At 47.0% G+C, this 27,374-nt stretch overlaps 2 protein-coding genes across 3 annotated transcripts in view; one reads left to right on the plus strand and one right to left on the minus strand.

Moving 5' to 3' along the window:
• The window catches only part of irf1a (interferon regulatory factor 1a), a 19,653-nt gene extending 5,272 nt beyond the window's left edge, over positions 1-14,381 (plus strand). The window contains exons 4-9 of one of the 2 annotated variants that reach the window (XM_083672235.1): positions 1-114; positions 5,279-5,416; positions 5,730-5,894; positions 6,081-6,133; positions 13,938-14,120; positions 14,153-14,381. The exon at positions 1-114 is cut by the window's left edge and continues 66 nt beyond it. In XM_083672235.1, coding sequence (XP_083528361.1) covers positions 1-114; positions 5,279-5,416; positions 5,730-5,894; positions 6,081-6,133; positions 13,938-14,120; positions 14,153-14,161 — 662 coding nt within the window. In that variant the 3' untranslated portion in view covers positions 14,162-14,381. Of the gene's footprint in view, positions 115-5,278; positions 5,417-5,729; positions 5,895-6,080; positions 6,134-13,937 lie in introns of both variants that reach the window. The other variant, XM_083672234.1, reaches the window with a different exon arrangement.
• A 127-nt stretch (positions 14,382-14,508) lies between these two features.
• On the minus strand, positions 14,509-25,306 carry ddx21 (DEAD (Asp-Glu-Ala-Asp) box helicase 21). The gene is made up of 16 exons (XM_083672233.1): positions 25,147-25,306; positions 24,200-24,373; positions 23,546-23,719; positions 23,181-23,253; positions 22,824-23,002; positions 22,608-22,725; positions 20,595-20,780; positions 20,232-20,377; positions 19,186-19,335; positions 18,423-18,584; positions 18,106-18,225; positions 17,595-17,668; positions 17,325-17,484; positions 16,501-16,635; positions 16,202-16,246; positions 14,509-15,315 (listed from the first exon to the last, which is right to left on the minus strand). Exons 1-16 carry the CDS (start codon positions 25,228-25,230, stop codon positions 15,073-15,075), a joined length of 2,223 nt encoding a protein of 740 aa, XP_083528359.1. The 5' UTR covers positions 25,231-25,306; the 3' UTR covers positions 14,509-15,072.
• Between the last annotated feature and the right edge of the window lie 2,068 nt (positions 25,307-27,374).

The raw sequence follows: 27,374 nt of genomic DNA on the forward strand, positions 1-27,374 counted from the left end.
TGAACTCCCTGGCTGACGTGAAGGAGCTGCAGGAGCAGAGCAGGAAGAAAGGCACAGACGCCATCAGGGTCTACATGATGCTGCCTGTCAGGAGGGGCAACAAACGCAGGAAAGGTGATGATCTTGAGACCCCCCCACACACAGTCACACACCCTCACACACACACACACACACCGACAATACATTTGAGATTGAGTGAGTGGTGAAGCCTGTTCTCCAGTCTGAGTAAATTAGTTTAATCTTGTTCTAATCAAAGTGCTGTTGAGTTGTTTGTTTTGTTGTGGCTATCCTGCCTTAAGCTCTGATAAGTAGTTTCTATTGAAAGCCACCTGTTTGAAGCCCATTGCTGTGAAGTGCTGTCAATCTCCAGTGGGAGGGCCTGACACTATCCTGCCAGGTATTTAACTCCTGCTCACCTTGGACCAGGACTAATACATTTGGGATTGAGTGGTGAAACCTGTCTGGTCGTTAACTGATCATCAGGTAGGAGGGGCTTCTACCCTGCTAGTCATCAGCAATCACAGAATCTGAATTTAGATTGTGACGATCACAGAGCGACAGCCTCCTGACACGAAGACAAAGGAGTCTATCTGTGGAGTCCATCGAGGAAGGCCTGAGAGGAAGGCCTGAGAGGAAGGAAGGCCTGAGAGGAAGGAAGGCCTGAGAGGAAGGAAGGCCTGAGAGGAAGGCCTGAGAGGAAGGCCAAACTACTAAGCATTTTTATTCTATTTTGATAATTTCTTCATTACCCTGAGTGTATTGAGCCGACCTATATTATTCCCACTAACCCTCTCCCTCTATACCGGCAAAAAATCACAATGTGCTTTCTCCCCATTCCTGTTATTTCACATCGACGCTACACCTCCACCCGCAACCCTTCCAATCTAATCTACCCACCATGCTCACTGTCTTGTGAGGACTCTGGAACTGCCAGTCAGCGGTCCGGAAAGCAGAGGCTATCTCAGCCTATGCCTGCTTCATGTCTCTCCACTTCCTTGCTCTCACAGAGACATGGATTACACCGGAAAACACAGCTACTCCGGCAGCCCTCTCTGATGCCTACTCCTTTTCTCATTCCCTTAGACTCTCTGGTCGAGGAGGAGGAACAGGACTCCTCATCTCACCTAAGTGGTCACATAATGTCCTTCCCCTGTCACACCTGTCCATTTCCACCTTTGAATTCCCTGCTGTTTCTATCACCTCCCCTGTCAAACTTCACATTGTTGTTATCTATCATCCTCCAGGTCAGCTTGGCCACTTCTTAGATGAGATGGATGTCCTTCTCAGCTTCTTCCCTGTGGACGGCACACCGCTCACAATATTGGGGGACTTCAACATCCAGTTGGAGAAGCTTCACTCGTCTGGAGCACTTGACCTTCTCTCCTCCTTCGGCCTTACCCTGTCCCACTCTCCTCCGACTCATAAGGCAATCAGCTCGACCTTGTCTTCACAAGATCCTCCCATACCTCCAACTTTACTGTTACCCCTCTTCCGGTTTCTGATCATCATTTCTCATCACCGCTCTCTCTTCCTCTGTCTTATCTCAACCCTCAGTTGAATCCTTCTCCCTTCTTTCCACTGATGCAGCTTCCTCCACCCTCCTGTCCTCTCTCTCCTCATCCTTCAACTCTCTCTGTCCACAGATCTCAAGGCCGGCACCATCCACTCCTCGCGCTCCCTGGCTGTCTGAAACCTTGCAAGCTTGTAGAATAGGGCTCTCGGGGGCTGAGAGGAAATGGCCTTCCTGATGATCTAGACCCTTATCTCTCTCTCCTCCTCAACTACACCTCATCTGCATCAGCTGCTAAAGCTTTATACTACTATTCCAAAATTCAATCCTCTGTCTCAAACACAAGGAAACTATTCTCCACATTTTCCTCACTCCTCAACCCTCCTCCTCCCCCTCCTCCCTCTTCTCTGTCTGCCGATGAGTTTGTCACCTACTTTGAACAGAAGGAGACCGGTCAAGAGTGCATTGCAGTAGTCAAGGTGAGAGATCACAAGTGTTTGGACCAAAAGTTGTGCTGCTTCTCTGGTGAGGAATGGACGTATCCTTCTGATGTTGTAGAGGAAGAATCTATAGGAGCGTGCTGTCGCTGTGATGTTCGCCACACAGGATAAGTGGTTGTCAAGGATCACCCCAAGGTTCTTGGCTGTATGAGAGGAGGTCACAGTAGAGTTCTCTACTGTGATGGAGAAGTCTTGGAGAGGGCAGGCTTTCCCCGTGAGGAAGAGCAGCTCAGTCTTGTTAAGGTTGAGCTTGAGGTGGTGGGCTGACATCCAAGCAGAAATGTCTGCAAGACACGCAGAGACACGTGTTGCCATCTGAGTCAGAAGGGGAGAAAGAGAGAAAGAGTTGAGTGTCATCTGCTTAGCAGTGGTAGGAGAAACCATGTGAGGAAATTACAGAGCCAAGAGATTTGGTATAGAAGGAGAACAGTAAGGGCCCAAGGAGCCCTGGGGGACCCCAGTGGTGAGGGCTCATGGAGAGGACAGTGATCCTCTCCACATCACCTGGTAAGAGCGATCGGCCAGGTAGGATGCAAACCAGGAGAGTGCAGAGCCAGAGATGCCCAATTCTGAGAGGGTGGAGAGAAGGATGGGGTGGTTTACTGTGTCGAATGCAGCAGACAGGTCCAGAAGAATGAGAACAGAGGAGAGGGAGGAAGCTCGAGCAGAGTGGAGGGCCTCTGTGAGAGCAAAGAGAGCAGTCCCAGTAGTGCCCAGCCTTAAACCCGGATTGGTGAGGGTCAAGGAGGTTGTTCTGAAGGAGGTAGTGAGACAGTTGGTTAGAGACAGCACGTTCAAGGGTTTTAGATAAGAAGGAGAGAAGGGATACCGGTCTGTAGTTATGTACAGCAGACGGGTCAAGAGTTGGTTTCTTGAGAAGAGGTTTGACTCTGGCTGTCTTGAAGGCCGCTGGGACAGATTCTGTGGATAGAGAGGAATTGATTAAGGTGGTAAGGAACGGAAGGAGGTCTTTGGAGATGGATTGGAGAAAGGGGGAGGGGATAGGATCGAGGGGGCAGGTGGTTGCCCGCTTGGATGTGACCAGTTTTTGAATATCATCAGGGGAGAGGGGGGAAAAAGCTGATGAACCAGAGACCGGGTGTAGCACAGTGGGTTTGGGGGGAGAGGTAGCAGTGTTGGCGAGAGTCAGAGGGAAAGAGCTGCTAATGTCATCAACCTTCTTTTAGGTGACAAAGTCATTCGCAGACAGGGAGGAGGGAGTAGGGAGGAGGGGGAGGAGGTGGGTTGAGGAGTGAGGAAAATGTGGAGAACAGTTTCCTTGGGTTTGAGACAGAGGATTGAATTTTGGAATGGTAGTAAGAAGCTTTAGCAGCTGATGCAGATGAGGTGTAGTTGAGGAGGAGAGAGAGATAAGGTTCTAGGTCATCAGGGAGGCCGGTTTTTCTCCATTTCCTCTCAGTTGCCCAGAGCCCTATTCTACAAGCTTGCAGGGTTTCAGACAGCCAAGGAGCGCGTGGAGAGGATTGTGCCGACCTTGAGGTCTGTGGACAGTGGACAGTGTGGACTGTGGAGAGAGTCGAAGGATGAGGAAAGAGTGGACAGGAGGGTGGAGGAGGCTGCATCAGTGGATAGAAGGGAGAAGGATAACAGAGGGTAGGAGGGATAAGACAGAGGAAGAGAGAGCGGTGAGGGAGAGGGTACGCAGGTTGTGACAAGAGGATACAGTGTGGATAGAGACTGACTGGGAGGGGGAGGATTTGAGAGGAAGGGAGAAGGATACAAAATGAAGAAACCGGAAGAGGGGTAACAGTAAGGTTGGAGGTATGGGAGGATCTGGTGAAGACAAGGTCGAGCTGATTGCCTGCCTTATGAGTCGGAGGAGAGTGGGACAGGGTAAGGCCGAAGGAGGTCAAGTACTCCAGACGAGTGAAGCTTCTCCGACTGGATGTTGAAGTCACCCAGTAGTGTGAGCGGTGTGCCGTCCTCAGGGAAGAAACTGAGAAGGACATCCATCTCATCTAAGAAGTAGCCAAGCTGACCTGGTGGACGATAGATAACAACAATGTGAAGTTTGACAGGGGAGGTGACAGAAACAGCATGGAATTCAAAGGTGGATATGGACAGGTGTGACAGGGGAAGGACATTATGTGACCACTTAGGTGAGATGAGGAGTCCTGTTCCTTCCCCTCGACCAGAGAGTCTAGGAGAATGAGAAAAAGGAGTAGGCATCAGAGGGCTGCTGGAGTAGCTGTGTTATCAGGTGTAATTCATGTCTCTGTGAGGGCAAGGAAGTGGAGGGACATGAAGCAGGCATAGGCTGAGATAGCCTCTGCTTTCCGGACCGCTGACTGGCAGTTCCAAAGTCCTCCCGCGACAGTGAGGTTGTGGTCAGATGAGCATGGTGGGTAGATTAGATTGGAAGGGTTGCGGGTGGAGGTGTAGTGTCGATGTGTCCTCCTGAGGGATGAAATAACAGGAATGGGGAAGAAGCACATTGTGATATTTGCCGGTATAGAGATAGAGGGTTTGTGGGCAATACAAGATGTAGGTAGTACTCAATACATACAGAGTAGTGAAAAAAATAAACTAATAGAAAAAATACTTAGTAGTTTGACCTCCCAGGCCTTCCTCTCAGGCCTTCCTTCCTCTCAGGCCTTCCTTCCTCTCAGGCCTTCCTCGATGGACTCCACAGATTGACTCCTTTGTCTTTGTGTCAGGAGGCTCAGAGGCTGTCGCTCTATGATCGTCATGATAGAAATGCAGATTCTGTGATTGCTGATGACTAGCAGGGTTGCAGCCCCTCCCACCTAACGATCAGTTAATGACCAGACAGGTTTCACCACTCAATCCCAAATGTATTAGTCCTGGTCCAAGCTGAGCAGCAGTTAAAATACCTTGCAGGATAGTGCCAGGCCCTCCCACTGGAGATTGACAGCAATTGGCTTCAAACAGATGGCTTTCAATAGAAACTAGGGCCCAGAGCTGAAGGCAGGATAGCCACAGCAAAATACACAAGCTACCAATAGCACACTGCTTTAAACAAGATTAAACGTAAAGTTACTTAGCATGGAGAACAGGCTTCACCACTCAATCCCAAATGTATTAGTGTCTCTGTGTCCTGATGTCTCTGTGTTCCTCTCTGTTTCCTGATGTCTCTGTGTCCTGATGTCTCTGTGTCCTGATGTCTCTGTGTTCCTCTCTGTGTCCTGATGTCTCTGTGTCCTGATGTCTCTGTGTCCTGATGTCTCTGTGTTCCTCTCTGTGTCCTGATATTTTTGTGTCCTGATGTCTTTGTGTTTCTCTGTAGCCCCTCAGCAGCAGGCAGACCTGGTGGTCAGGCACAGACAGACGTCTTTCTCAGAGTCCAGGACCCAGGGCTGCCCCCCCCTCAACAGGCTCTCAGAGCCCAGGGCCCATGGCTGCCCCCCCCTGGACACGTTCACAGGTCTGTGTCCAGGTGGTACTATTGTCAAAGAAGATTCTCTAATAAAGATACTTTTTAGTCTGGGACTTAGATTAATCTAGGTCTGAGGAACTGGCCTTGAGAGCTTAATTTAAGTCTGGGAAACCAGCCCTGAGTCTAACAACAGATAAATCTCAGGACCGGTTTTCCAGACACAGATTAAGCCTACTCCTGGACTAAAATGCACCTTCAATGGAGAGTCTCCATTATAAATACCCTTCAGTGTATGACAAGGCTTAATCTAGGTCTGGGAAAATAGTCTTCCAATCATTCCTCCTCCCTCCTCCCTCTACAGAGGCGCTGAGTCGTTACCGAGAAGGACAAGCTGTTCTGAGTCCTGGCGGAATGTTTCACATCTCAGACGGAGACAGTTTCCCTGGTTACAACCCTGTGAAGCAGGAGAGGACGGCAGAGCAGCCATTTTCTCTCTACCAGACCCCCCTCACACCTCAGATACGCGGTGAGAGCTGCAACCCTAACCCCAACCCTAACCTCAACCCTAACCCTACAGCCAAGCTAACTCCACAATACAGCTCACTCACAGAGACAGTCAACAATTGCACACAATACCTGAAGTATCTCAATCTCATGCGACTGATTTATTTCCTGCAATACCATCTGAAATGTTCTTGTTTTGCTTGTCCAGGTATCTCAGACACGACCACAGAGAACCAGGAGCAAGCAGAGGCTGTATTCAAGGTACGCTGACATTCCAAGTTCACCTCAGAGTTGTGGATGTTAGTGTTAGGGTTGGGGTTAGGGTTAGTGTTGGGGTTAGGGTTAGTGTTAGTGTTGGGGTTGGGGTTAGGGTTGGGGTTAGGGTTAGTGTTAGTGTTGGGGTTAGGGTTAGTGTTAGTGTTGGGGTTGGGGTTAGGGTTGGGGTTAGGGTTAGTGTTAGTGTTGGGGTTAGGGTTAGTGTTAGTGTTGGGGTTAGTGTTGGGGTTAGTGTTAGTGTTAGTGTTGGGGTTAGGGTTAGTGTTGGGGTTAGTGTTGGGGTTAGGGTTAGTGTTGGGGTTAGTGTTGGGGTTAGTGTTAGTGTTGGGGTTAGTGTTAGTGTTGGGGTTAGTGTTGGGGTTAGGGTTAGTGTTGGGGTTAGTGTTGGGGTTAGTGTTGGGGTTAGTGTTAGTGTTGGGGTTAGTGTTAGTGTTGGGGTTAGTGTTAGTGTTGGGGTTAGTGTTGGGGTTAGTGTTGGGGTTAGTGTTAGTGTTAGTGTTAGTGTTGGGGTTAGTGTTGGGGTTAGTGTTAGTGTTGGGGTTAGTGTTGGGGTTAGTGTTGGGGTTAGGGTTAGTGTTAGTGTTAGTGTTGGGGTTAGTGTTGGGGTTAGTGTTAGTGTTGGGGTTAGTGTTGGGGTTAGTGTTAGTGTTAGTGTTGGGGTTAGTGTTAGTGTTAGTGTTGGGGTTAGTGTTAGTGTTAGTGTTGGGGTTAGTGTTGGGGTTAGTGTTAGTGTTGGGGTTAGTGTTGGGGTTAGTGTTAGTGTTAGTGTTGGGGTTAGTGTTAGTGTTGGGGTTAGTGTTGGGGTTAGTGTTAGTGTTAGTGTTGGGGTTAGTGTTGGGGTTAGTGTTGGGGTTAGTGTTAGTGTTGGGGTTAGTGTTGGGGTTAGTGTTGGGGTTAGTGTTAGTGTTGGGGTTAGTGTTGGGGTTAGTGTTGGGGTTAGGGTTAGTGTTAGTGTTAGTGTTGGGGTTAGTGTTGGGGTTAGTGTTAGTGTTGGGGTTAGTGTTAGTGTTGGGGTTAGGGTTAGTGTTGGGGTTAGTGTTGGGGTTAGGGTTAGTGTTGGGGTTAGTGTTGGGGTTAGGGTTAGTGTTAGTGTTGGGGTTAGTGTTGGGGTTAGTGTTAGTGTTGGGGTTAGTGTTAGTGTTGGGGTTAGTGTTAGTGTTGGGGTTAGTGTTGGGGTTAGGGTTAGTGTTGGGGTTAGTGTTAGTGTTGGGGTTAGTGTTGGGGTTAGTGTTGGGGTTAGTGTTAGTGTTGGGGTTAGTGTTGGGGTTAGTGTTAGTGTTGGGGTTAGTGTTAGTGTTGGGGTTAGTGTTGGGGTTAGTGTTAGTGTTGGGGTTAGTGTTAGTGTTGGGGTTAGTGTTGGGGTTAGTGTTGGGGTTAGTGTTAGTGTTAGTGTTAGTGTTGGGGTTAGTGTTGGGGTTAGTGTTAGTGTTGGGGTTAGTGTTGGGGTTAGTGTTGGGGTTAGGGTTAGTGTTAGTGTTAGTGTTGGGGTTAGTGTTGGGGTTAGTGTTAGTGTTGGGGTTAGTGTTGGGGTTAGTGTTAGTGTTAGTGTTGGGGTTAGTGTTAGTGTTAGTGTTGGGGTTAGTGTTAGTGTTAGTGTTGGGGTTAGTGTTGGGGTTAGTGTTAGTGTTGGGGTTAGTGTTGGGGTTAGTGTTAGTGTTAGTGTTGGGGTTAGTGTTAGTGTTGGGGTTAGTGTTGGGGTTAGTGTTAGTGTTAGTGTTGGGGTTAGTGTTAGTGTTGGGGTTAGTGTTGGGGTTAGTGTTGGGGTTAGTGTTAGTGTTGGGGTTAGTGTTGGGGTTAGTGTTGGGGTTAGGGTTAGTGTTAGTGTTAGTGTTGGGGTTAGTGTTGGGGTTAGTGTTAGTGTTGGGGTTAGTGTTGGGGTTAGTGTTAGTGTTAGTGTTGGGGTTAGTGTTAGTGTTGGGGTTAGTGTTGGGGTTAGTGTTAGTGTTAGTGTTGGGGTTAGTGTTAGTGTTGGGGTTAGTGTTAGTGTTGGGGTTAGTGTTAGTGTTAGGGTTAGTGTTAGTGTTGGGGTTAGTGTTGGGGTTAGTGTTGGGGTTAGTGTTAGTGTTGGGGTTAGTGTTAGTGTTAGTGTTGGGGTTAGTGTTAGTGTTGGGGTTAGTGTTAGTGTTGGGGTTAGTGTTAGTGTTGGGGTTAGTGTTGGGGTTAGTGTTAGTGTTGGGGTTAGTGTTAGTGTTAGTGTTGGGGTTAGTGTTAGTGTTGGGGTTAGTGTTAGTGTTGGGGTTAGTGTTGGGGTTAGTGTTAGTGTTAGTGTTGGGGTTAGTGTTAGTGTTGGGGTTAGTGTTAGTGTTAGTGTTGGGGTTAGTGTTAGTGTTGGGGTTAGTGTTGGGGTTAGTGTTAGTGTTGGGGTTAGTGTTGGGGTTAGTGTTAGTGTTAGTGTTGGGGTTAGTGTTAGTGTTAGTGTTGGGGTTAGTGTTAGTGTTAGTGTTAGTGTTAGTGTTGGGGTTAGTGTTAGTGTTAGTGTTGGGGTTAGTGTTAGTGTTAGTGTTGGGGTTAGTGTTAGTGTTAGTGTTGGGGTTAGTGTTAGTGTTAGTGTTAGTGTTAGTGTTGGGGTTAGTGTTAGTGTTAGTGTTGGGGTTAGTGTTAGTGTTAGTGTTGGGGTTAGTGTTAGTGTTGGGGTTAGTGTTGGGGTTAGTGTTAGTGTTAGTGTTGGGGTTAGTGTTAGTGTTAGTGTTAGTGTTAGTGTTGGGGTTAGTGTTAGTGTTAGTGTTGGGGTTAGTGTTAGTGTTAGTGTTAGTGTTGGGGTTAGTGTTAGTGTTAGTGTTGGGGTTAGTGTTAGTGTTAGTGTTGGGGTTAGTGTTAGTGTTAGTGTTGGGGTTAGTGTTAGTGTTAGTGTTAGTGTTAGTGTTGGGGTTAGTGTTAGTGTTAGTGTTGGGGTTAGTGTTAGTGTTAGTGTTGGGGTTAGTGTTGGGGTTAGTGTTGGGGTTAGTGTTAGTGTTGGGGTTAGTGTTGGGGTTAGTGTTAGTGTTAGTGTTGGGGTTAGTGTTAGTGTTAGTGTTGGGGTTAGTGTTAGTGTTAGTGTTAGTGTTAGTGTTGGGGTTAGTGTTAGTGTTAGTGTTGGGGTTAGTGTTAGTGTTAGTGTTGGGGTTAGTGTTAGTGTTAGTGTTGGGGTTAGTGTTAGTGTTAGTGTTAGTGTTAGTGTTGGGGTTAGTGTTAGTGTTAGTGTTGGGGTTAGTGTTAGTGTTAGTGTTGGGGTTAGTGTTAGTGTTGGGGTTAGTGTTGGGGTTAGTGTTAGTGTTAGTGTTGGGGTTAGTGTTAGTGTTAGTGTTAGTGTTAGTGTTGGGGTTAGTGTTAGTGTTAGTGTTAGTGTTAGTGTTGGGGTTAGTGTTAGTGTTAGTGTTAGTGTTAGTGTTGGGGTTAGTGTTAGTGTTAGTGTTGGGGTTAGTGTTAGTGTTAGTGTTGGGGTTAGTGTTAGTGTTAGTGTTGGGGTTAGTGTTAGTGTTAGTGTTAGTGTTAGTGTTGGGGTTAGTGTTAGTGTTAGTGTTGGGGTTAGTGTTAGTGTTAGTGTTAGTGTTAGTGTTGGGGTTAGTGTTAGTGTTAGTGTTGGGGTTAGTGTTAGTGTTAGTGTTGGGGTTAGTGTTAGTGTTAGTGTTGGGGTTAGTGTTAGTGTTAGTGTTAGTGTTAGTGTTGGGGTTAGTGTTAGTGTTAGTGTTGGGGTTAGTGTTAGTGTTAGTGTTGGGGTTAGTGTTGGGGTTAGTGTTAGTGTTGGGGTTAGTGTTAGTGTTAGTGTTGGGGTTAGTGTTAGTGTTGGGGTTAGTGTTGGGGTTAGTGTTAGTGTTAGTGTTGGGGTTAGTGTTAGTGTTAGTGTTGGGGTTAGTGTTAGTGTTGGGGTTAGTGTTGGGGTTAGTGTTAGTGTTAGTGTTAGTGTTGGGGTTAGTGTTAGTGTTAGTGTTAGTGTTGGGGTTAGTGTTAGTGTTGGGGTTAGTGTTGGGGTTAGTGTTAGTGTTGGGGTTAGTGTTAGTGTTGGGGTTAGTGTTAGTGTTAGTGTTGGGGTTAGTGTTAGTGTTGGGGTTAGTGTTAGTGTTGGGGTTAGTGTTGGGGTTAGTGTTAGTGTTAGTGTTGGGGTTAGTGTTAGTGTTAGTGTTGGGGTTAGTGTTAGTGTTGGGGTTAGTGTTAGTGTTGGGGTTAGTGTTAGTGTTGGGGTTAGTGTTAGTGTTAGTGTTGGGGTTAGTGTTAGTGTTGGGGTTAGTGTTAGTGTTGGGGTTAGTGTTGGGGTTAGTGTTAGTGTTAGTGTTGGGGTTAGTGTTAGTGTTAGTGTTGGGGTTAGTGTTAGTGTTAGTGTTGGGGTTAGGGTTAGTGTTGGGGTTAGTGTTAGTGTTAGTGTTAGTGTTGGGGTTAGTGTTAGTGTTGGGGTTAGTGTTGGGGTTAGTGTTAGTGTTAGTGTTGGGGTTAGTGTTAGTGTTGGGGTTAGTGTTAGTGTTAGTGTTGGGGTTAGTGTTAGTGTTGGGGTTAGTGTTAGTGTTAGTGTTGGGGTTAGTGTTAGTGTTGGGGTTAGTGTTAGTGTTAGTGTTGGGGTTAGTGTTAGTGTTAGTGTTGGGGTTAGGGTTAGTGTTGGGGTTAGTGTTAGTGTTAGTGTTGGGGTTAGTGTTAGTGTTGGGGTTAGTGTTGGGGTTAGTGTTAGTGTTAGTGTTGGGGTTAGTGTTAGTGTTGGGGTTAGTGTTAGTGTTAGTGTTGGGGTTAGTGTTAGTGTTGGGGTTAGTGTTAGTGTTAGTGTTGGGGTTAGTGTTAGTGTTGGGGTTAGTGTTAGTGTTGGGGTTAGTGTTAGTGTTAGTGTTGGGGTTAGTGTTAGTGTTGGGGTTAGTGTTAGTGTTAGTGTTGGGGTTAGTGTTGGGGTTAGTGTTGGGGTTAGTGTTGGGGTTAGTGTTAGTGTTAGTGTTAGTGTTAGTGTTGGGGTTAGTGTTAGTGTTAGTGTTGGGGTTAGTGTTAGTGTTAGTGTTGGGGTTAGTGTTAGTGTTAGTGTTGGGGTTAGTGTTAGTGTTAGTGTTGGGGTTAGTGTTAGTGTTAGTGTTGGGGTTAGTGTTAGTGTTAGTGTTGGGGTTAGTGTTGGGGTTAGTGTTGGGGTTAGTGTTAGTGTTAGTGTTGGGGTTAGTGTTAGTGTTAGTGTTGGGGTTAGTGTTAGTGTTAGTGTTAGTGTTAGTGTTGGGGTTAGTGTTAGTGTTAGTGTTGGGGTTAGTGTTAGTGTTGGGGTTAGTGTTGGGGTTAGTGTTAGTGTTAGTGTTGGGGTTAGTGTTAGTGTTAGTGTTAGTGTTAGTGTTAGTGTTGGGGTTAGTGTTAGTGTTAGTGTTGGGGTTAGTGTTGGGGTTAGTGTTGGGGTTAGGGTTAGTGTTGGGGTTAGTGTTGGGGTTAGTGTTGGGGTTAGTGTTAGTGTTAGTGTTGGGGTTAGGGTTAGTGTTGGGGTTAGTGTTAGTGTTAGTGTTGGGGTTAGTGTTAGTGTTAGGGTTAGGGTTAGTGTTAGTGTTGGGGTTAGTGTTGGGGTTAGTGTTAGTGTTGGGGTTAGTGTTAGTGTTGGGGTTAGTGTTGGGGTTAGTGTTAGTGTTGGGGTTAGTGTTAGTGTTGGGGTTAGTGTTAGTGTTAGTGTTAGTGTTAGTGTTGGGGTTAGTGTTAGTGTTAGTGTTGGGGTTAGTGTTAGTGTTGGGGTTAGTGTTGGGGTTAGTGTTGGGGTTAGTGTTGGGGTTAGTGTTAGTGTTAGTGTTGGGGTTAGTGTTAGTGTTAGGGTTAGGGTTAGTGTTAGTGTTGGGGTTAGTGTTGGGGTTAGTGTTAGTGTTGGGGTTAGTGTTAGTGTTGGGGTTAGTGTTGGGGTTAGTGTTAGTGTTGGGGTTAGTGTTAGTGTTAGTGTTAGTGTTAGTGTTAGTGTTGGGGTTAGTGTTAGTGTTAGTGTTGGGGTTAGTGTTGGGGTTAGTGTTAGTGTTAGTGTTAGTGTTGGGGTTAGTGTTGGGGTTAGTGTTAGTGTTAGTGTTGGGGTTAGTGTTAGGGTTAGTGTTGGGGTTAGTGTTAGTGTTAGTGTTGGGGTTAGTGTTAGTGTTAGTGTTAGTGTTGGGGTTAGTGTTAGTGTTAGTGTTGGGGTTAGTGTTAGTGTTAGTGTTGGGGTTAGTGTTAGTGTTAGTGTTAGTGTTGGGGTTAGTGTTAGTGTTAGTGTTGGGGTTAGTGTTGGGGTTAGTGTTAGTGTTAGTGTTGGGGTTAGTGTTAGTGTTAGTGTTGGGGTTAGTGTTAGTGTTAGTGTTGGGGTTAGTGTTAGTGTTGGGGTTAGTGTTAGTGTTAGTGTTAGTGTTGGGGTTAGTGTTAGTGTTAGTGTTGGGGTTAGTGTTAGTGTTGGGGTTAGTGTTGGGGTTAGTGTTAGTGTTAGTGTTGGGGTTAGTGTTGGGGTTAGTGTTAGTGTTAGTGTTGGGGTTAGTGTTGGGGTTAGTGTTAGTGTTAGTGTTGGGGTTAGTGTTGGGGTTAGTGTTAGTGTTAGTGTTGGGGTTAGTGTTGGGGTTAGTGTTGGGGTTAGTGTTAGTGTTGGGGTTAGTGTTAGTGTTAGTGTTGGGGTTAGTGTTAGTGTTAGTGTTGGGGTTAGTGTTAGTGTTAGTGTTGGGGTTAGTGTTAGTGTTGGGGTTAGTGTTAGTGTTAGTGTTAGTGTTAGTGTTGGGGTTAGTGTTAGTGTTAGTGTTGGGGTTAGTGTTAGTGTTGGGGTTAGTGTTGGGGTTAGTGTTAGTGTTAGTGTTGGGGTTAGTGTTAGTGTTGGGGTTAGTGTTGGGGTTAGTGTTAGTGTTAGTGTTGGGGTTAGGGTTAGTGTTGGGGTTAGTGTTAGTGTTAGTGTTGGGGTTAGGGTTAGTGTTAGTGTTAGTGTTGGGGTTAGTGTTAGTGTTAGTGTTGGGGTTAGTGTTAGTGTTAGTGTTAGTGTTGGGGTTAGTGTTAGTGTTAGTGTTGGGGTTAGTGTTAGTGTTAGTGTTGGGGTTAGGGTTAGTGTTAGTGTTAGTGTTGGGGTTAGTGTTAGTGTTGGGGTTAGTGTTAGTGTTAGTGTTGGGGTTAGTGTTAGTGTTGGGGTTAGTGTTGGGGTTAGTGTTAGTGTTAGTGTTGGGGTTAGTGTTAGTGTTGGGGTTAGTGTTGGGGTTAGTGTTAGTGTTGGGGTTAGGGTTAGTGTTGGGGTTAGTGTTAGTGTTAGTGTTGGGGTTAGTGTTAGTGTTGGGGTTAGGGTTAGTGTTGGGGTTAGGGTTAGTGTTGGGGTTAGTGTTAGTGTTAGTGTTGGGGTTAGTGTTAGTGTTAGTGTTGGGGTTAGTGTTAGTGTTAGTGTTGGGGTTAGTGTTAGTGTTGGGGTTAGTGTTGGGGTTAGTGTTAGTGTTAGTGTTGGGGTTAGTGTTAGTGTTAGTGTTGGGGTTAGTGTTAGTGTTGGGGTTAGTGTTAGTGTTGGGGTTAGTGTTAGTGTTGGGGTTAGTGTTAGTGTTGGTGTTAGTGTTGGGGTTAGTGTTAGTGTTGGGGTTAGTGTTGGGGTTAGTGTTAGTGTTGGTGTTAGTGTTGGGGTTAGGGTTGGGGTTAGGGTTGGGGTTAGAGGTCATTATGAGCCTCATTCACAGCTCTGCATTAAAGCTATCAGACATACGTATCATCAAAGTAATAAGAGTCACAGTGTCAGGGGAGGCTGGAGGAGGTAGAAATCGGAGGACAGGCTCTTTGTAATGCATGCAATGGAATGAGGAATGGTATGAAACACGTGTGGTGAGTGATGTGCTAGTATGTGTACAGAGGCCTACAGCACATTGAAAGGACCTTCCTAACCAGGTGATGTTTGCCCCTGCAGATCGTTGACCACCTGTCGTCTCTGGACCACTGGGGCCAGTCAGGTGATCACAGAGGCTGGAGACCAACCTCCTGCACCTGGGACGACCGCTACTGTGAGGACCTGAACTACCTGGGATATCCTCTACAGATGGACTGTGACACACTGACAGACAGCAACGGCAATAAGGAAACACACGCCGTCTCCCTATAGGACGATACACTCAGCAACGACCATCCCTATAGGACGATACACTCAGCAACGACCATCCCTATAGGACGATACACTCAGCAACGACCATCCCTATAGGACGATACTCTGAGACCTCAACCAAGCCTGTGTGGATATAAACATCAAGCCATGATGAGACAGGGCTGACCTGAACACGTCATGAATGTAGAAGTACTGCTGGTTTTTAATTTCTCTGGAAATGTTTGCCTTTTATTAAACTTTGTATCAACACACTATTTTCTAGAGTTATTTTCTTTACAACTGACTTTTCTAGAAACTTCTCATGAGAATTACCACTCGAAACGCCCCGCATGGTAAAGTGTATGAAGCAAATGATAAAATGAAGAACAACAGACCACAGTTTGATCAGGTCACCTTTAATGACACATTCAAATGAATGGGCTTATACAGATACAGGTACTTCAATATGCAATTGCAAAGCAATCAGCTCATACATGTTTCGGGGGTATACGTCCCAGCGCAAGGTAACAGTCGGTTCCCCAAACACCAGAACAAAATGGCCGTCGGTACAAAATGGCTGTCAGCAGACTGACACCCAGGTCCGGGGAGGGGAGGAGTTTTCCTTGATGTTGAAGTCAAGCAGACCAGAGGTGAACAGCATCTGAAACACTGAGATACTTGAGGTACGGTCGAGAGAGCCCGCTTGGCCCGCAGGACAGCCTGGGCTTAAGACCGTTCTACTGGTTCCACTGTGCCAAGAGAGCTCCATCAAGCAACTTGAAAAGTATTTGAAAACATTTCAAAGACTTTTCGACCCAGATCTGAAAAATGGCCGTCGGTCTCACAGCAGACTGCCATCAGTAAAGATGGCCGTCAGCCTGGGAGCACACCGCCATCAGTAAAGATGGCCGCCAGTCTCGGAACAGACCGAGGGCCAGATCAGTCCAGAGGAGAGGGGGAGGGGCTAATAATCAAATGCTCGGGTGTGGGTGCGTTTCTGGGCGTCTCCTCGCCAGTTGCCTCCGCCGCCATTCCGGAAACCGCCGTTGCCACGACCACCGCCAAAAGACCGTCCTCCACCGCCGCGACCTCCGAACCCGCGACCTCCGAACCCACGGTTGCCACGGTCGGCAAACTGCTTCTCCTCCAGATCGGGCAGCTCCATGGCGATGGCCAGTTGCCACCGGCGACCATCCTGCCAGGCATCCTATACGAACACAGGAGGAGTCAGGTGACCATGACAACATTGCCATCTCTGCGTTTCTACTGGACACACGTCTATCCACACGAAGTTGTGTAAGGTGAGTCTGTAGCGTCAGTCATGCTAGGCTGGACCACCAGGCTGGGCTAGGCTGTGGAAAGTGCCCACCGTGCAGAAAGCTGTTTGAGGATATCACACCAGTAGACCTGAGTCACATGCTGTGCTTGGTTGAGTCTGTCTGTTATACTGACACCTATGGAACAGCTAAATGAAGCGTAACAAAAATGCTAAAGAAAAACAGGTATTTAACCCAGCTCTGCCTCTCTGCTATAAACCACTTCACAGACACTGGCCTTTGACAAACCTACCTCATCAAAGCTAAGGCTACAGATACATGCTACAGATACATGCTACAGATACATGTTACATGCTACAGATACATGTTACAGCTACATGTTACATGCTACAGCTACATGTTACATGCTACAGATACATGTTACATGCTACAGATACATGTTACATGCTACAGATACATGTTACAGATACATGTTACATGCTACAGATACATGCTACAGATACATGTTACATGCTACAGCTACATGTTACATGCTACAGATACATGTTACATGCTACAGATACATGTTACATGCTACAGATACATGCTACAGATACATGCTACAGATACATGCTACAGATACATGCTACAGATACATGCTACAGCTACATGTTACATGCTACAGATACATGCTACAGATACATGTTACATGCTACAGATACATGTTACATGCTACAGATACATGCTACAGATACATGCTACAGATACATGTTACATGCTACAGATACATGCTATAGGCTACATGCTACAGTGACCAGTGATGGGCTCTCTACTTACTTGGTACTCCTTCACTTTGTCCGCAGGAACATCAAAACAGACCCCCTTCACAGAAAGAGAACAATCAAAACCAGTTTAAAGCCTTAATGTTTCTATTCAAAATCAGTCAGGTTGAACCTAGTCAGTCTCACTCACAGTAGGATGCACTACGCAAAAATATGAAAACAAATCTCACACATCTCATCTGATCTTAATCGTAGTCTTGCTGCTCCTAAAGCAGGGGAATGCACGTGTAAAGGTGTGTGAAGGTGTGTGAAGGTGTGTAAAGGTGTGTGAAGGTGTGTGTGAAGCATGCGTACCATCTTGCCCTTGAGGAAGGTCATCCTCTGGATCTGGTTGTCCACCTCCTCTCCCAGCTGCTCCTTGAGGCCCCGCCACGCGTAGCCGATGTTGTGGAGCTCCTGAGAGCAGCTCATCGTCATGGTGGTGTAGCCCTGGAACGCACGCACGCACACACACACACACACACACACACACACACACACACACACACACACACACACACACACACACACGTTACAACATGGAACATGGAGAGGACACACACATGGTCAAATAGGCTAGGGTTAGAAGGTAGGCTAGGGTTAGGGCTGGGTTAGGGCTGGGTTAGGGTTAACCACTCACAGAGTTGAGGAGGGACCTCTGTTCCAGGGTTAGGGCTGGGTTAGGGTTAACTCACAGAGTCAGAGTTGAGGAGGGACCTCTGTTCCTGGGTTAGGGCTGGGTTAGGGCTGGGTTAGGGTTAACCACTCACAGAGTTGAGGAGGGACCTCTGGTCCAGGGTTAGGGCTGGGTTAGGGTTAGGGCTGGGTTAGGGTTAACCACTCACAGAGTTGAGGAGGGACCTCTGGTCCAGGGTTAGGGCTGGGTTAGGGTTAGGGCTGGGTTAGGACTGGGTTAGGGTTAACTCACAGAGTCAGAGTTGAGGAGGGACCCCTGTTCCAGGGTTAGGGCTGGGTTAGGGCTGGGTTAGGGTTAGGGCTGGGTTAGGGTTGGGTTAGGGCAGGGTTAGGGCTGGGTTAGGGCTGGGTTAGGGTTAGGGTTAATTCACAGAGTCAGAGTTGAGGAGGGACCTCTGGTCCAGGGTTAGGGCTGGGTTAGGGTTGGTTTAGGGTTAACTCACAGAGTCAGAGTTGAGGAGGGACCTCTGTTCCAGGGCCGTGGCTCCAGAGATGTGTGCCAAGGCAGCAGCCAGAGCCGTCACCGCGCCACGCTCAGCTATCAGCGTCTCCGCCGACGCCCGGAAATACTCGATGGCGGTGTGAGGGACGGAGTCTAGATACCTGGGGGGGGGGAGGGTCAGGGTTACCACTCCTCACACAAAATCAGACGTACACAGCATCAGAGACCCCACCCCCCCCCGCCCCGCCCCCGGTGTGAAGCGGTTACTGACTTGACGGCATCTTTACTGGACGACTTGATGATGTCATTGGAGGTGGGCACGCCCACTCGTTTAAACGTGATGCCCTGAAAACAAACAGCTCAACGTCATACAGACGTCTAACAAACAGACATGTTGGGTGGTCTGGTATGGATGGTCTATAGATGGTGTACAGTCTACAGATGGTGTACAGTCTATAGATGGTGTATAGATGGTGTATAGTCTATAGATGGTATATAGATGGTGTACAGTCTACAGATGGTGTATAGTCTATAGATGGTGTATAGATGGTGTATAGTCTATAGATGGTATATAGATGGTGTACAGTCTATAGATGGTGTACAGTCTATAGATGGTGTACAGTCTACAGATGGTGTATAGTCTACTGATGGTGTATAGATGGTGTATAGTCTACTGATGGTGTATAGATGGTGTATAGTCTATAGATGGTGTATAGATGGTGTTTTGATGGTGTATAGATGGTCTATAGATGGTGTATAGATGGTTTGTAGGTTGGACTCACAGCTTTGTTCTCCACGTATCTGAGCTGCTCCTCCTCTTTGCGTTGGTAGAAACAGATGCAGATGCCCATCCTGCCAGCCCTGCCCGTCCTGCCAGACCTGTGGATGTATGACTCTACATCCTGGATGGATGGGGGAGGAGATGGAGCCGAGGGTGAATAAAAGAGTCAACATTCTAGAGTGCCACGGGTGGCTTTATTCACCAAAAATGCATAAAAAATCATTTTGTAGCCATTGTTGCAAAGTAAATACCACATAAAACACGTGGCAGTCAATAAAGATCAAGAAAACCAGATGATCTAGTCATGTGACTGCGTACCTTGGGCGGGGAGCTCTGCACCACCAGGTCCACCTCAGGGATGTCCAATCCCCTGGCAGCCACGTTGGTCGCCACGAGAACCTCAAACGTCCCGTTCCTGAACCCCTTCAGAGTCATCTCCCTCTGCTTCTGAGGGATGTCTCCATGGAGACACTGAGCGCTCTGGAACACACAGAACATCCTCCATCACCATCCTACTGATGCCATTACAGAGAAACACAACATCCTCCATCACCATCCTACTGATGCCATTACAGAGAAACACAACATCCTCCATCACCCCTGGCAACACAACCAGACATCCACCATCACCCCTGGCAACACAACCAGACGTCCTCCACAACTCTACTGATGTAACTGCCATTACAAACAAACAAAGGTAGATGGAGGGAGGAGGGGAGGAGGGGAGGAGGGGAGGGGAGGGAGAGGAAGGGAGGAAGAGAAGGAGGGTAACATACCTGTTTGATGGAGGCGTTCAAGAAAGGGTGGAGGGAGAGAGGGAGGAGGGAGAGAGGGATGAAGGGAGGAGGGAGGAGGGAGAGAGGGATGAAGGGAGGAGGGAGAGAGGGATGAAGGGAGGAAGGAGAGAGGGATGAAGGGAGGAGGGAGAGAGGGATGAAGGGAGGAAGGAGAGAGGGATGAAGGGAGGAGGGAGAGAGGGATGAAGGGAGGAGGGAGAGAGGGATGAAGGGAGGAGGGAGAGAGGGAGGAGGGAGAGAGGGATGAAGGGAGGAGGGAGAGAGGGATGAAGGGAGGAGGGTACCTGTTTGATGGAGGAGTTCAGAGACAGTTCGTTGGCGTCCTTCTTGGTCTCACAGAAGACGATGGTGCGTCCATGACTACCAGAGTACACCTGCACCACATCACCTATCACAGCCGCCCGCTGGGACCAGTGGCAAGCTATGGCCAGGTGCTGCTCACACACACACACACACACACACACACACACACACACACACACACACACACACACACACACACACACACGTTAGATAAGGACCAGTCAGTTCGCTAGCAGCAGCTGGACAGAGGCAGATGGGAACAGGAATCAAACACTTTTTAGTTTCTTAAAACTAAGGGAATCTCTCTGCTAGATAAACCAGTTTGTCTGTGTGTGTGTGTGTGTGTGTGTGTTTGTTCTCCTCTGGCATCGATGTGTTGTTGTTTTTGGCACCAGAGAACGTCAGGTAACTTCCAGTTAGTAAGAAGTAACCTGATATGACTGCTGAACGCCAGCCAGGAACGGCTAAATAACAGCCTCGGGGTTGGTTGGGGCGGGGGCGGGGGGGTAAGGCTCCTGTAGCTTTGGCTACAGTCACAGACAAGCTACTCTGATCTGTGAGGCTGGCAGACAGCAGAGGAGGAGATTCCACTGCTGTCTTTGTGGAAGTCAAAACTGGTCTGGACTCTTCCATGTGGAACAAAGTCGTTGGTTTCTGTAGAAAGTTAAGCAACTCTTGGAAATGACCGTCGCCCGAAGACACTCTTGAAGAATGTGGCAACCCCCGCACACGGCAGTCACGTTGACATACAGAGTCAACGTAAAAACGCTTAAGATAAAGATGAAACCATCAACCGTCAATAAAATGAACTGAATGAATGCTGGTTGAATGACGGAGGTGGCGATGATCATGTGATCATGTGGATGTCACCCTGTCATTGTTTGATTCTTGTTGTACTGAGTTGTTGGTTTGTTTCATTGTTGCTAGGAGATTACCACAAGCATTTCACTACACCACGTACGAGTGTATGCCATGTACGTGACCAATAATATGTGATCTGATTGGCTGTCTGATTGCGGCCCCCTACCTCCACGGTGGTGGCGGCCTTGGAGGTCTTCTTGCCGATCAGGTCGACGTGTTGGAAGGCAGGGGTCATGTACTTCTTGGCCACCTCGTAGACCCAGGGGGGGCAGGTGGCAGAGAACAGCAGCGTCTGGGGGTTGATCTCACCCTCTGGAAACAGACAGACAGGTTAAGACAGACAGACAGGTTAGGGTTGAGACAGACAGATGGACAGACGAGACAGACTGACTGTCTCAATCCTAACCTGTCTGTCTATCAGTCAGACAGACAGACAGGTTAGGTTTTAGACAGACAGACAGACAGGTAGACAGTATGCTATCGTATGTATTGGATGCTATTGTTGATGCTATGCTATACGTGTCATCACCTCTCTGGTAGGAGGCAGCCAGGATCTCCTCCACCTGCTCAGCGAAGCCCATGTCCAGCATCTGGTCCACCTCGTCCAGCACCACATGCTTCAGCAGGGACAGGTCCAGCTTGTTGTTCTGGAGGTGGTCCTTGATGCGACCCGGGGTCCCCACCAGGATGTCCACGCCACTGCGAATCGCGTCCACTAGGGGGAGACACACCTGATAATCAGCATCCTGTATGTGTTTTATTACTACATTATATTGTATGACTGATTGTTGATTGTTGTCGACTGTTGTTGATCGAGGAGAAAGATCCCAAAGCATTTCACTGTATCAGTTACGGGTGGATGAGATATACAGAACCAGTCAAACGTTCAGACACACCTTCTCATTCAATGGTTTTTCTTATTTTCTACATTGTCGATTAGTACTGAAGACATCAAAACTATGAAAAAACACATATGGAATTATGTAGTAAACAAAAAAGTGTTAAATAAATCAGAATATGTTTTATATTTTAGATTCTTCAAAGTAGCCACTTTTTGCTTTGATGACAGCTTTGCACACTTCTGGCATTCTCTCAATCAGATTCATGAGGTAGGCACCTGGAATGGTTTTCAATTAACAGGCGTGCCTTGTCAATTGCCTTGAGTTAATTTGTGGAATTTCTTGCCTTCTTAATGTGTTTGAGACCATCAGTTGTGTTGTGCAAAGTAAAGAGAAACGACAGACCATCATTACTTTAAGACATGAAGGTCAGTCAATCCGGAAAATTTCAAGAACTTTGAATGTATCCTCAAGTGCAGTCATGAAAACCATCAAAGCTATGATGAAACCGGCTCTCATGAGGACTGCCCCAGGAAAGGAAGACCAAGAGTTACCTCTGCTGCAGAGGATAAGTTCATTAGAGTTACCAGCCTCAAAATCGCTAATTAACAGCACCTCAGATTAGAGCTCACATAAATGCTTCACAGAGTTCAAGTCGCAGACACATCTCAACATCAACTGTTCAGAGGAGACTGCGTGAATCAGAAGCCACTACTGAGGAAGAACAACAAGAAGAGAATTTCTTGGGCCAAGAAACACAAGGAATGGACATTAGACCAGTGGAAATCTGTACTGTGGTCTGATGAGTCCAAATTTGAGATTTTTGGTTCCACCCTGAGTGAGTGGATGGTTTCTACATGTGTGGTTCCCACCATGAAGCATGGAGGAGGAGGTGTGACGGTGCTTTGCTGGTGACACTGTTGGTGATTTATTCAAAATTCAAGACACATAAACCAACATGGCTACCACAGCATTCTGCAGCGACATGCCATCCCATCTGGTTTGCGCTTAGTGGGACCATCATTTGTTTTTCAACAGGACAATGACCCCAAACACACCTCCAGGCTATGTAAGGACTATCTGACCAAACCCACCTCCAGGCTATGTAAGGGCTATCTGACCAAGAAGGAGAGTGATGGAGTGCTGCGTCAGATGACCTGGCCTCCACAATCACCCGACCTAAACCCAATTGAGACGGTTTGGGATGAGTTGGACTGCAGAGTGAAGGCAAAGCAGGCAACAAGTGCTCAGCACCTCTGGGAACTCCTTCAGGACTGTTGGAAAACCATTCCAGGTGCCTACCTCATGAAGCTGATTGAGAGAATGCCAAGAGTGTGCAAAGCTGTCATCAAAGCAAAAGGTGGCTACATTGAAGAATCTAAAATATAAAACATATTCTGGTTTGTTTAACACTTTTTTGTTTACTACATAATTCCATGTGTTCCTTCATAGTTTTGATGTCTTCAATATTAATCTACAATGTAGAAAATAATAAAAAAAAATAAAGAAAACCATTGAATGAGAAGGTGTGTCCAAACTTTTGACTGGTTCTGTACATGACAAAGAACATGTGATTTGATCAGTAATTCTTTCAAGATGGACAATTATCTGAGCATATTGTCATATAGAGTCATATATAGTCATATAGAGTCATATAGAGTCATATAGAGTCATATAGAGGATTATAGAGGGGCAACTATTACGTTGTGGATGGTAGGAGCTGCCACCGTAGAAACAGGTGACAGAGAGTTTCTTAGCGATGTCCTTGAAGTCCTTGGACACCTGAATGGCCAGCTCTCTGGTTGGAACCAGAACCAGAACCTAGAGAGGGCACACTGTTAGTGACCACACACACACACACACACACACACACACACACACACACACACACACACACACACAGGGTGTAGGAGCCGTACCTTGGGGGCCCTGCCACGCCTGTTGTCATGAGGGTCAGCCTGTAGTTTCTCCACCAATGGGATGGCGAAGGCCAATGTCTTTCCTGTTCCTGTTCTGGCTTGGCCAATCACATCCTTCCCCTCGTACACCGAGTTGAAAGTCTTCACCTGGATATCAAACAGGTAGCTCACGCCTCGTGCTGGAGGGGGGCGGGAAGGTAGGATTAAGAGGTAATAAAAATAAAAAGGTGTAATGTGTCCCCTGTGGCCAAGGGATGAACTGCACCATTTTCCCAGTTAACACTCGACAGATTGGTAACTCACGTCTAGTCCGTGTCAGCCTCATAGAGCCCTCTAGTGGCTGATCTGGGTAATTACCTTGCAGTATTTTGATGGTGTTGGGAGAGATTCTGAAGTTAGAAAAGGCTCCATCTTTCTGTTCCTGAGTCTCCTAGAAGAAGGGAACAGATGTTTTACATTTAAACCCTCTAATAGAGCTTCTCCAAACCTTACTGCTCTATCAGAGTTTCTCGATACCTCTACAGCTCTTCTAGAACCACACAGAGCAGCTCTATGCAGTACTGGCCTACAAGAGCAGAGGGCAAACCACTCCAACATGCTAACACACTAAAAATGCTACAAATGCTGTGTAAAAAAATAACAAACTACATTTCCCTTCCACAGCAGAGCGATGGCAGGGATTCTAATAATGACAACATGATGAGTGATGAATAGAGACTCACAGTGTCCTTCTCTGTGTCAGAGTCATCGCTGGACTGGGCGGGGGTCTGGGCCGGGGTCTGGGCTGGGGTCTGGGAGGGGGTGGTGGCTGTGGAATGTCCGTTAGTCTGAGGTGAAGCTTTGTTCACCTCCTCTTCACCAGGTGTCTTCTTCTCTTTTTTCTTTTTCTTCTTCTTCTGTGGAAACGACAGAGCAGGACACCGCGGTTACAGTTCTAACTCAGAGCACAACCAAGGAAGGGCACCATGTTAACATGTAACACTGTTACCGTGGCCTGGGGTGGTCCAGAGGTCTGGTACCAGTACCGTGGCATGGGGTGGTCCAGAGGTCTGGTACCAGTACCGTGGTCTGGGGTGGTCCAGAGGTCTGGTACCAGTACCGTGGCCTGGGGTGGTCCAGAGGTCTGGTACCAGTACCGTGGCATGGGGTGGTCCAGTGGTTTAGCACCACGGCCTACAGTGCACACGTATGCCTATGTGGGCATGGGTTAGAATCCAGCCCATGCCCTGCTGACACACCCTCTCCTCCATACTTCCTGTCTTTCTCCTCTATCTTTATCCAATAAAAACAGTGGGACTAACAGTAGGACTAACCCTGACCCTAACCCTAACCCTGACTCCAAATAATAACCTTTAAACAGCAACACTGTTAGTTACCTCAGGTGTGTTGTTGTCTGGATGACAGTCCAGGGTCCCATTGGTGTCAGCTTGGTCCATCTTCTTCTCCTTCTTCTTCTTCTTGGGCGGGGGAGGCTCACACTCTGCTTCCTCTTCAACCTCCAGCTTCATCTTCTTCACTTTCTTCCCATCCTTGGTCTTCTCCTTTATTTTCTATAAATAAAGTGACTCACCCATTACTAAGGGACAAATAACTGCTAGTTTGTTTTGAATGTCCTGTGTGTTATTGACATCAGTAATACACACACCTTCTGTCATCAACACACACCTTCTCATCAACACACAGACTCTTCACACACAGGTTGCTAACCTGTACCAATGTAAGAGCGGTGTGTTGTAGTTATACATGCAGTAACAGTAATGTTGCTGGGAGTGGATGAAACAGATCCGCACACCGTGACTGTGTGTCTGACAAAGACTCTTTCTCTGCACGACACAAAACAGCGAGTTAGATACACCTCATCAGGCTGCGCCTACAGAGATACGTCATCAGGCTGCGCCTACAGAGATACGTCATCAGGCTGCGCCTACAGAGGTACGTCATCAGGCTGCGCCTACAGAGGTACGTCATCAGGATGCGGCTCATTAACAAACTTCATCCACATGAGTCGCAGATCAGCAACACGTGGGTCGGGAGAGGCTCAACACGTGCCTCTGATGGCTGCAATTTACATAATCTTAAAAAGCATCTGGAGACAATTTACATTTAAATTACATTTTTAATAATGAAGCAAGCAACGACATCTCTCTACCAGCTGTCATTCAACGCGTTACTACCTCGTTATAACGATCCTGTTATTGTAATAATGAGTTAAACTGCTCTGCTGCGGCGCCACGCGTGTCGGTGGTGGACTGGCGGCAGCTGGCGGAAGGTTCCGGATCTTTGTTTAGTTAAAACAGAACCGTTCGTCGGTAGATTTGCTCACCTTCGGCGCCCCGCTGCCCGCCCCGCCGCCCGCCCCGTCCTCCCCGTCTGTCTGCTCCTCTGCCGTTATTATTTTCGATGGCATCTTCTCCGGTTGGTTCCCTGCGGTCGGACACGAGCTAACCCGACGAGACGCGTGTAGAAAGGACCGACGAGACCCGTTCACACACAGAAATACACCACCTAGACCTGGACCCGTTCACACATAGAAATACACCACCTAGACCTGGACCCGTTCACACATAGAAATACACCACCTAGACCTGGACCCGTTCACACATAGAAATACACCACCTAGACCTGGACCCGTTCACACATAGAAATACACCACCTAGACCTGGACCCGTTCACACATAGAAATACACCACCTAGACCTGGACCCGTTCACACATAGAAATACACCACCTAGACCTGGACCCGTTCACACATAGAAATACACCACCTAGACCTGGACCCGTTCACATATAGAAATACACCACCTAGACCTGAACCCGTTCACACATAGAAATACACCACCTAGACCTGGACCCGTTCACATATAGAAATACACCACCTAGACCTGGACCCGTTCACATATAGAAATACACCACCTAGACCTGAACCCGTTCACACATAGAAATACACCACCTAGACCTGGACCCGTTCACATATAGAAATACACCACCTAGACCTGGACCCGTTCACACATAGAAATACACCACCTAGACCTGAACCCGTTCACACATAGAAATACACCACATAGACCTGGACCCGTTTACACACAGAAATACACCACATAGAGCACTGAAGACCGAGACCCGTTCACACATAGAAATACACCACATAGAGCGCTACTCCAATACCAACTCACCGGGTCTCCATAAACTTGGTCAAACCGCTTTTAGTTGTTGGTGCATCTCACTGCTGGACGTTTCTGTTGGTTGCTCTGGTGCCGCTCAGGTTTAAAGTTTTGATTGAGGACCTCTTTGTTGAAAAATGTGTTTCTTGATCGTGTTTTATTATGTTGTAATTTTGTGTGTGTGATGTATGGTTGTAAACTGTGTGTATGCAGGGCTCCCTGGTAAAAGAGACCTTGGTCTCAATGGGCTCCCTGCTCAAATAAAGGTTGAATAACATTTTTAAAAGAATACACATAATCGGTCGTGCAGGACATTTTTTATTTGTTTCTATCTCACATAGTATTCGTTATGCGCCGAAAGGTCCCACGCGGATCCGTACATTTCAGTTGCTCGTTCGTTGGTTTAGAAGAATCACAACCAGCGGTTCTACTTGTTCTGTTTCTATGTCGGTGTGACGGCAAGCCGTAGGAGTCAGAGGAAGTTGGTTGCACTAGGGACATGTGCGGTTTGTGTTTTTTTGTTTGTTTTTTGCTCCCCACACCTGAACTGAACCAAATCTATTTAATTATATTTAATATTAATAATTCTATTTAATATTGTTATTATTATTATTATTATTATTATTATTATTATTATGTAATATTGTTATTATTATTTAATATTGTTATTATTATTGTGTGTGTGTGTGTGGGGGGGGGGGTTAAGGACTGGGGATACTGTTGTGTTCATGTCTCCATGTCTCAAAAAATAAGACAAAAATAATAATAATATTCTAACCACGTCCAGGGGTTCTCAACCACGCCCAGGGGTTCTCAACCACGCCCAGGGGTTCTCAACCACGTCCAGAGGTTCTGAACGACAGTCTTTCTTCACTCACTGCTGTTTGTTTCACCATCTGTTTGATGGGGTTTGTGGTGGAAATCTGTGTCTAGGGGATTTACCACGGATAAAAAGATTTCAGTGAGACTTTGCAAAAATGCACGAACACAATAACTGTTTAGTAGAATTTAATAATGGTTGCAAGCACAGCAAACTGTACCATACGGGTCGAAAGCACCATAGGAACAGAGAGCCCAGATTCAGGTTACAGCTGATTTACAATTTATACTTATAGAGATGGTGTGATGAACAGGCGGAGCATTCACATGATCAACAATGCAACCTTGAAAGCAGGTGGCATGGCATGGTCTGCAGTGGTCCTAGATAACACCCTGGGACCAGACTAGAAGAACAATGGTCCTGCTGTTAGGAGTTCTATGTGTCGATCGCTTGGGGACATACCGTACCTAGAAAAGACACTATGTGTATTTTCGTTCTCTCCTGTCAACAATCTGTATAGGTTATTAAACATGTGTTAATAAACGTGTGTGTTAGACATGATGCTGGAGTG

Source organism: Argentina silus (genome assembly GCF_951799395.1).
Source record: "Argentina silus genome assembly, chromosome: 6".
In the NCBI taxonomy this organism is placed as follows: Eukaryota; Metazoa; Chordata; class Actinopteri; order Argentiniformes; family Argentinidae; genus Argentina; species Argentina silus.

Bases quoted from the DNA above. Each gene is read 5' to 3' on its own strand.
- ddx21 (XM_083672233.1), bottom strand. From the start codon at position 25,230: ATGCCATCGAAAATAATAACGGCAGAGGAGCAGACAGACGGGGAGGAC. The intron at 22,726-22,823 runs GTACGGCTCCTA...TGCCCTCTCTAG, and splicing joins GGCGTGGCAGGGCCCCCAAG to GTTCTGGTTCTGGTTCCAAC. The intron at 20,378-20,594 runs GTGATGACACGT...GTCTGTTTCCAG, and splicing joins GGCTGCCTCCTACCAGAGAG to AGGGTGAGATCAACCCCCAG.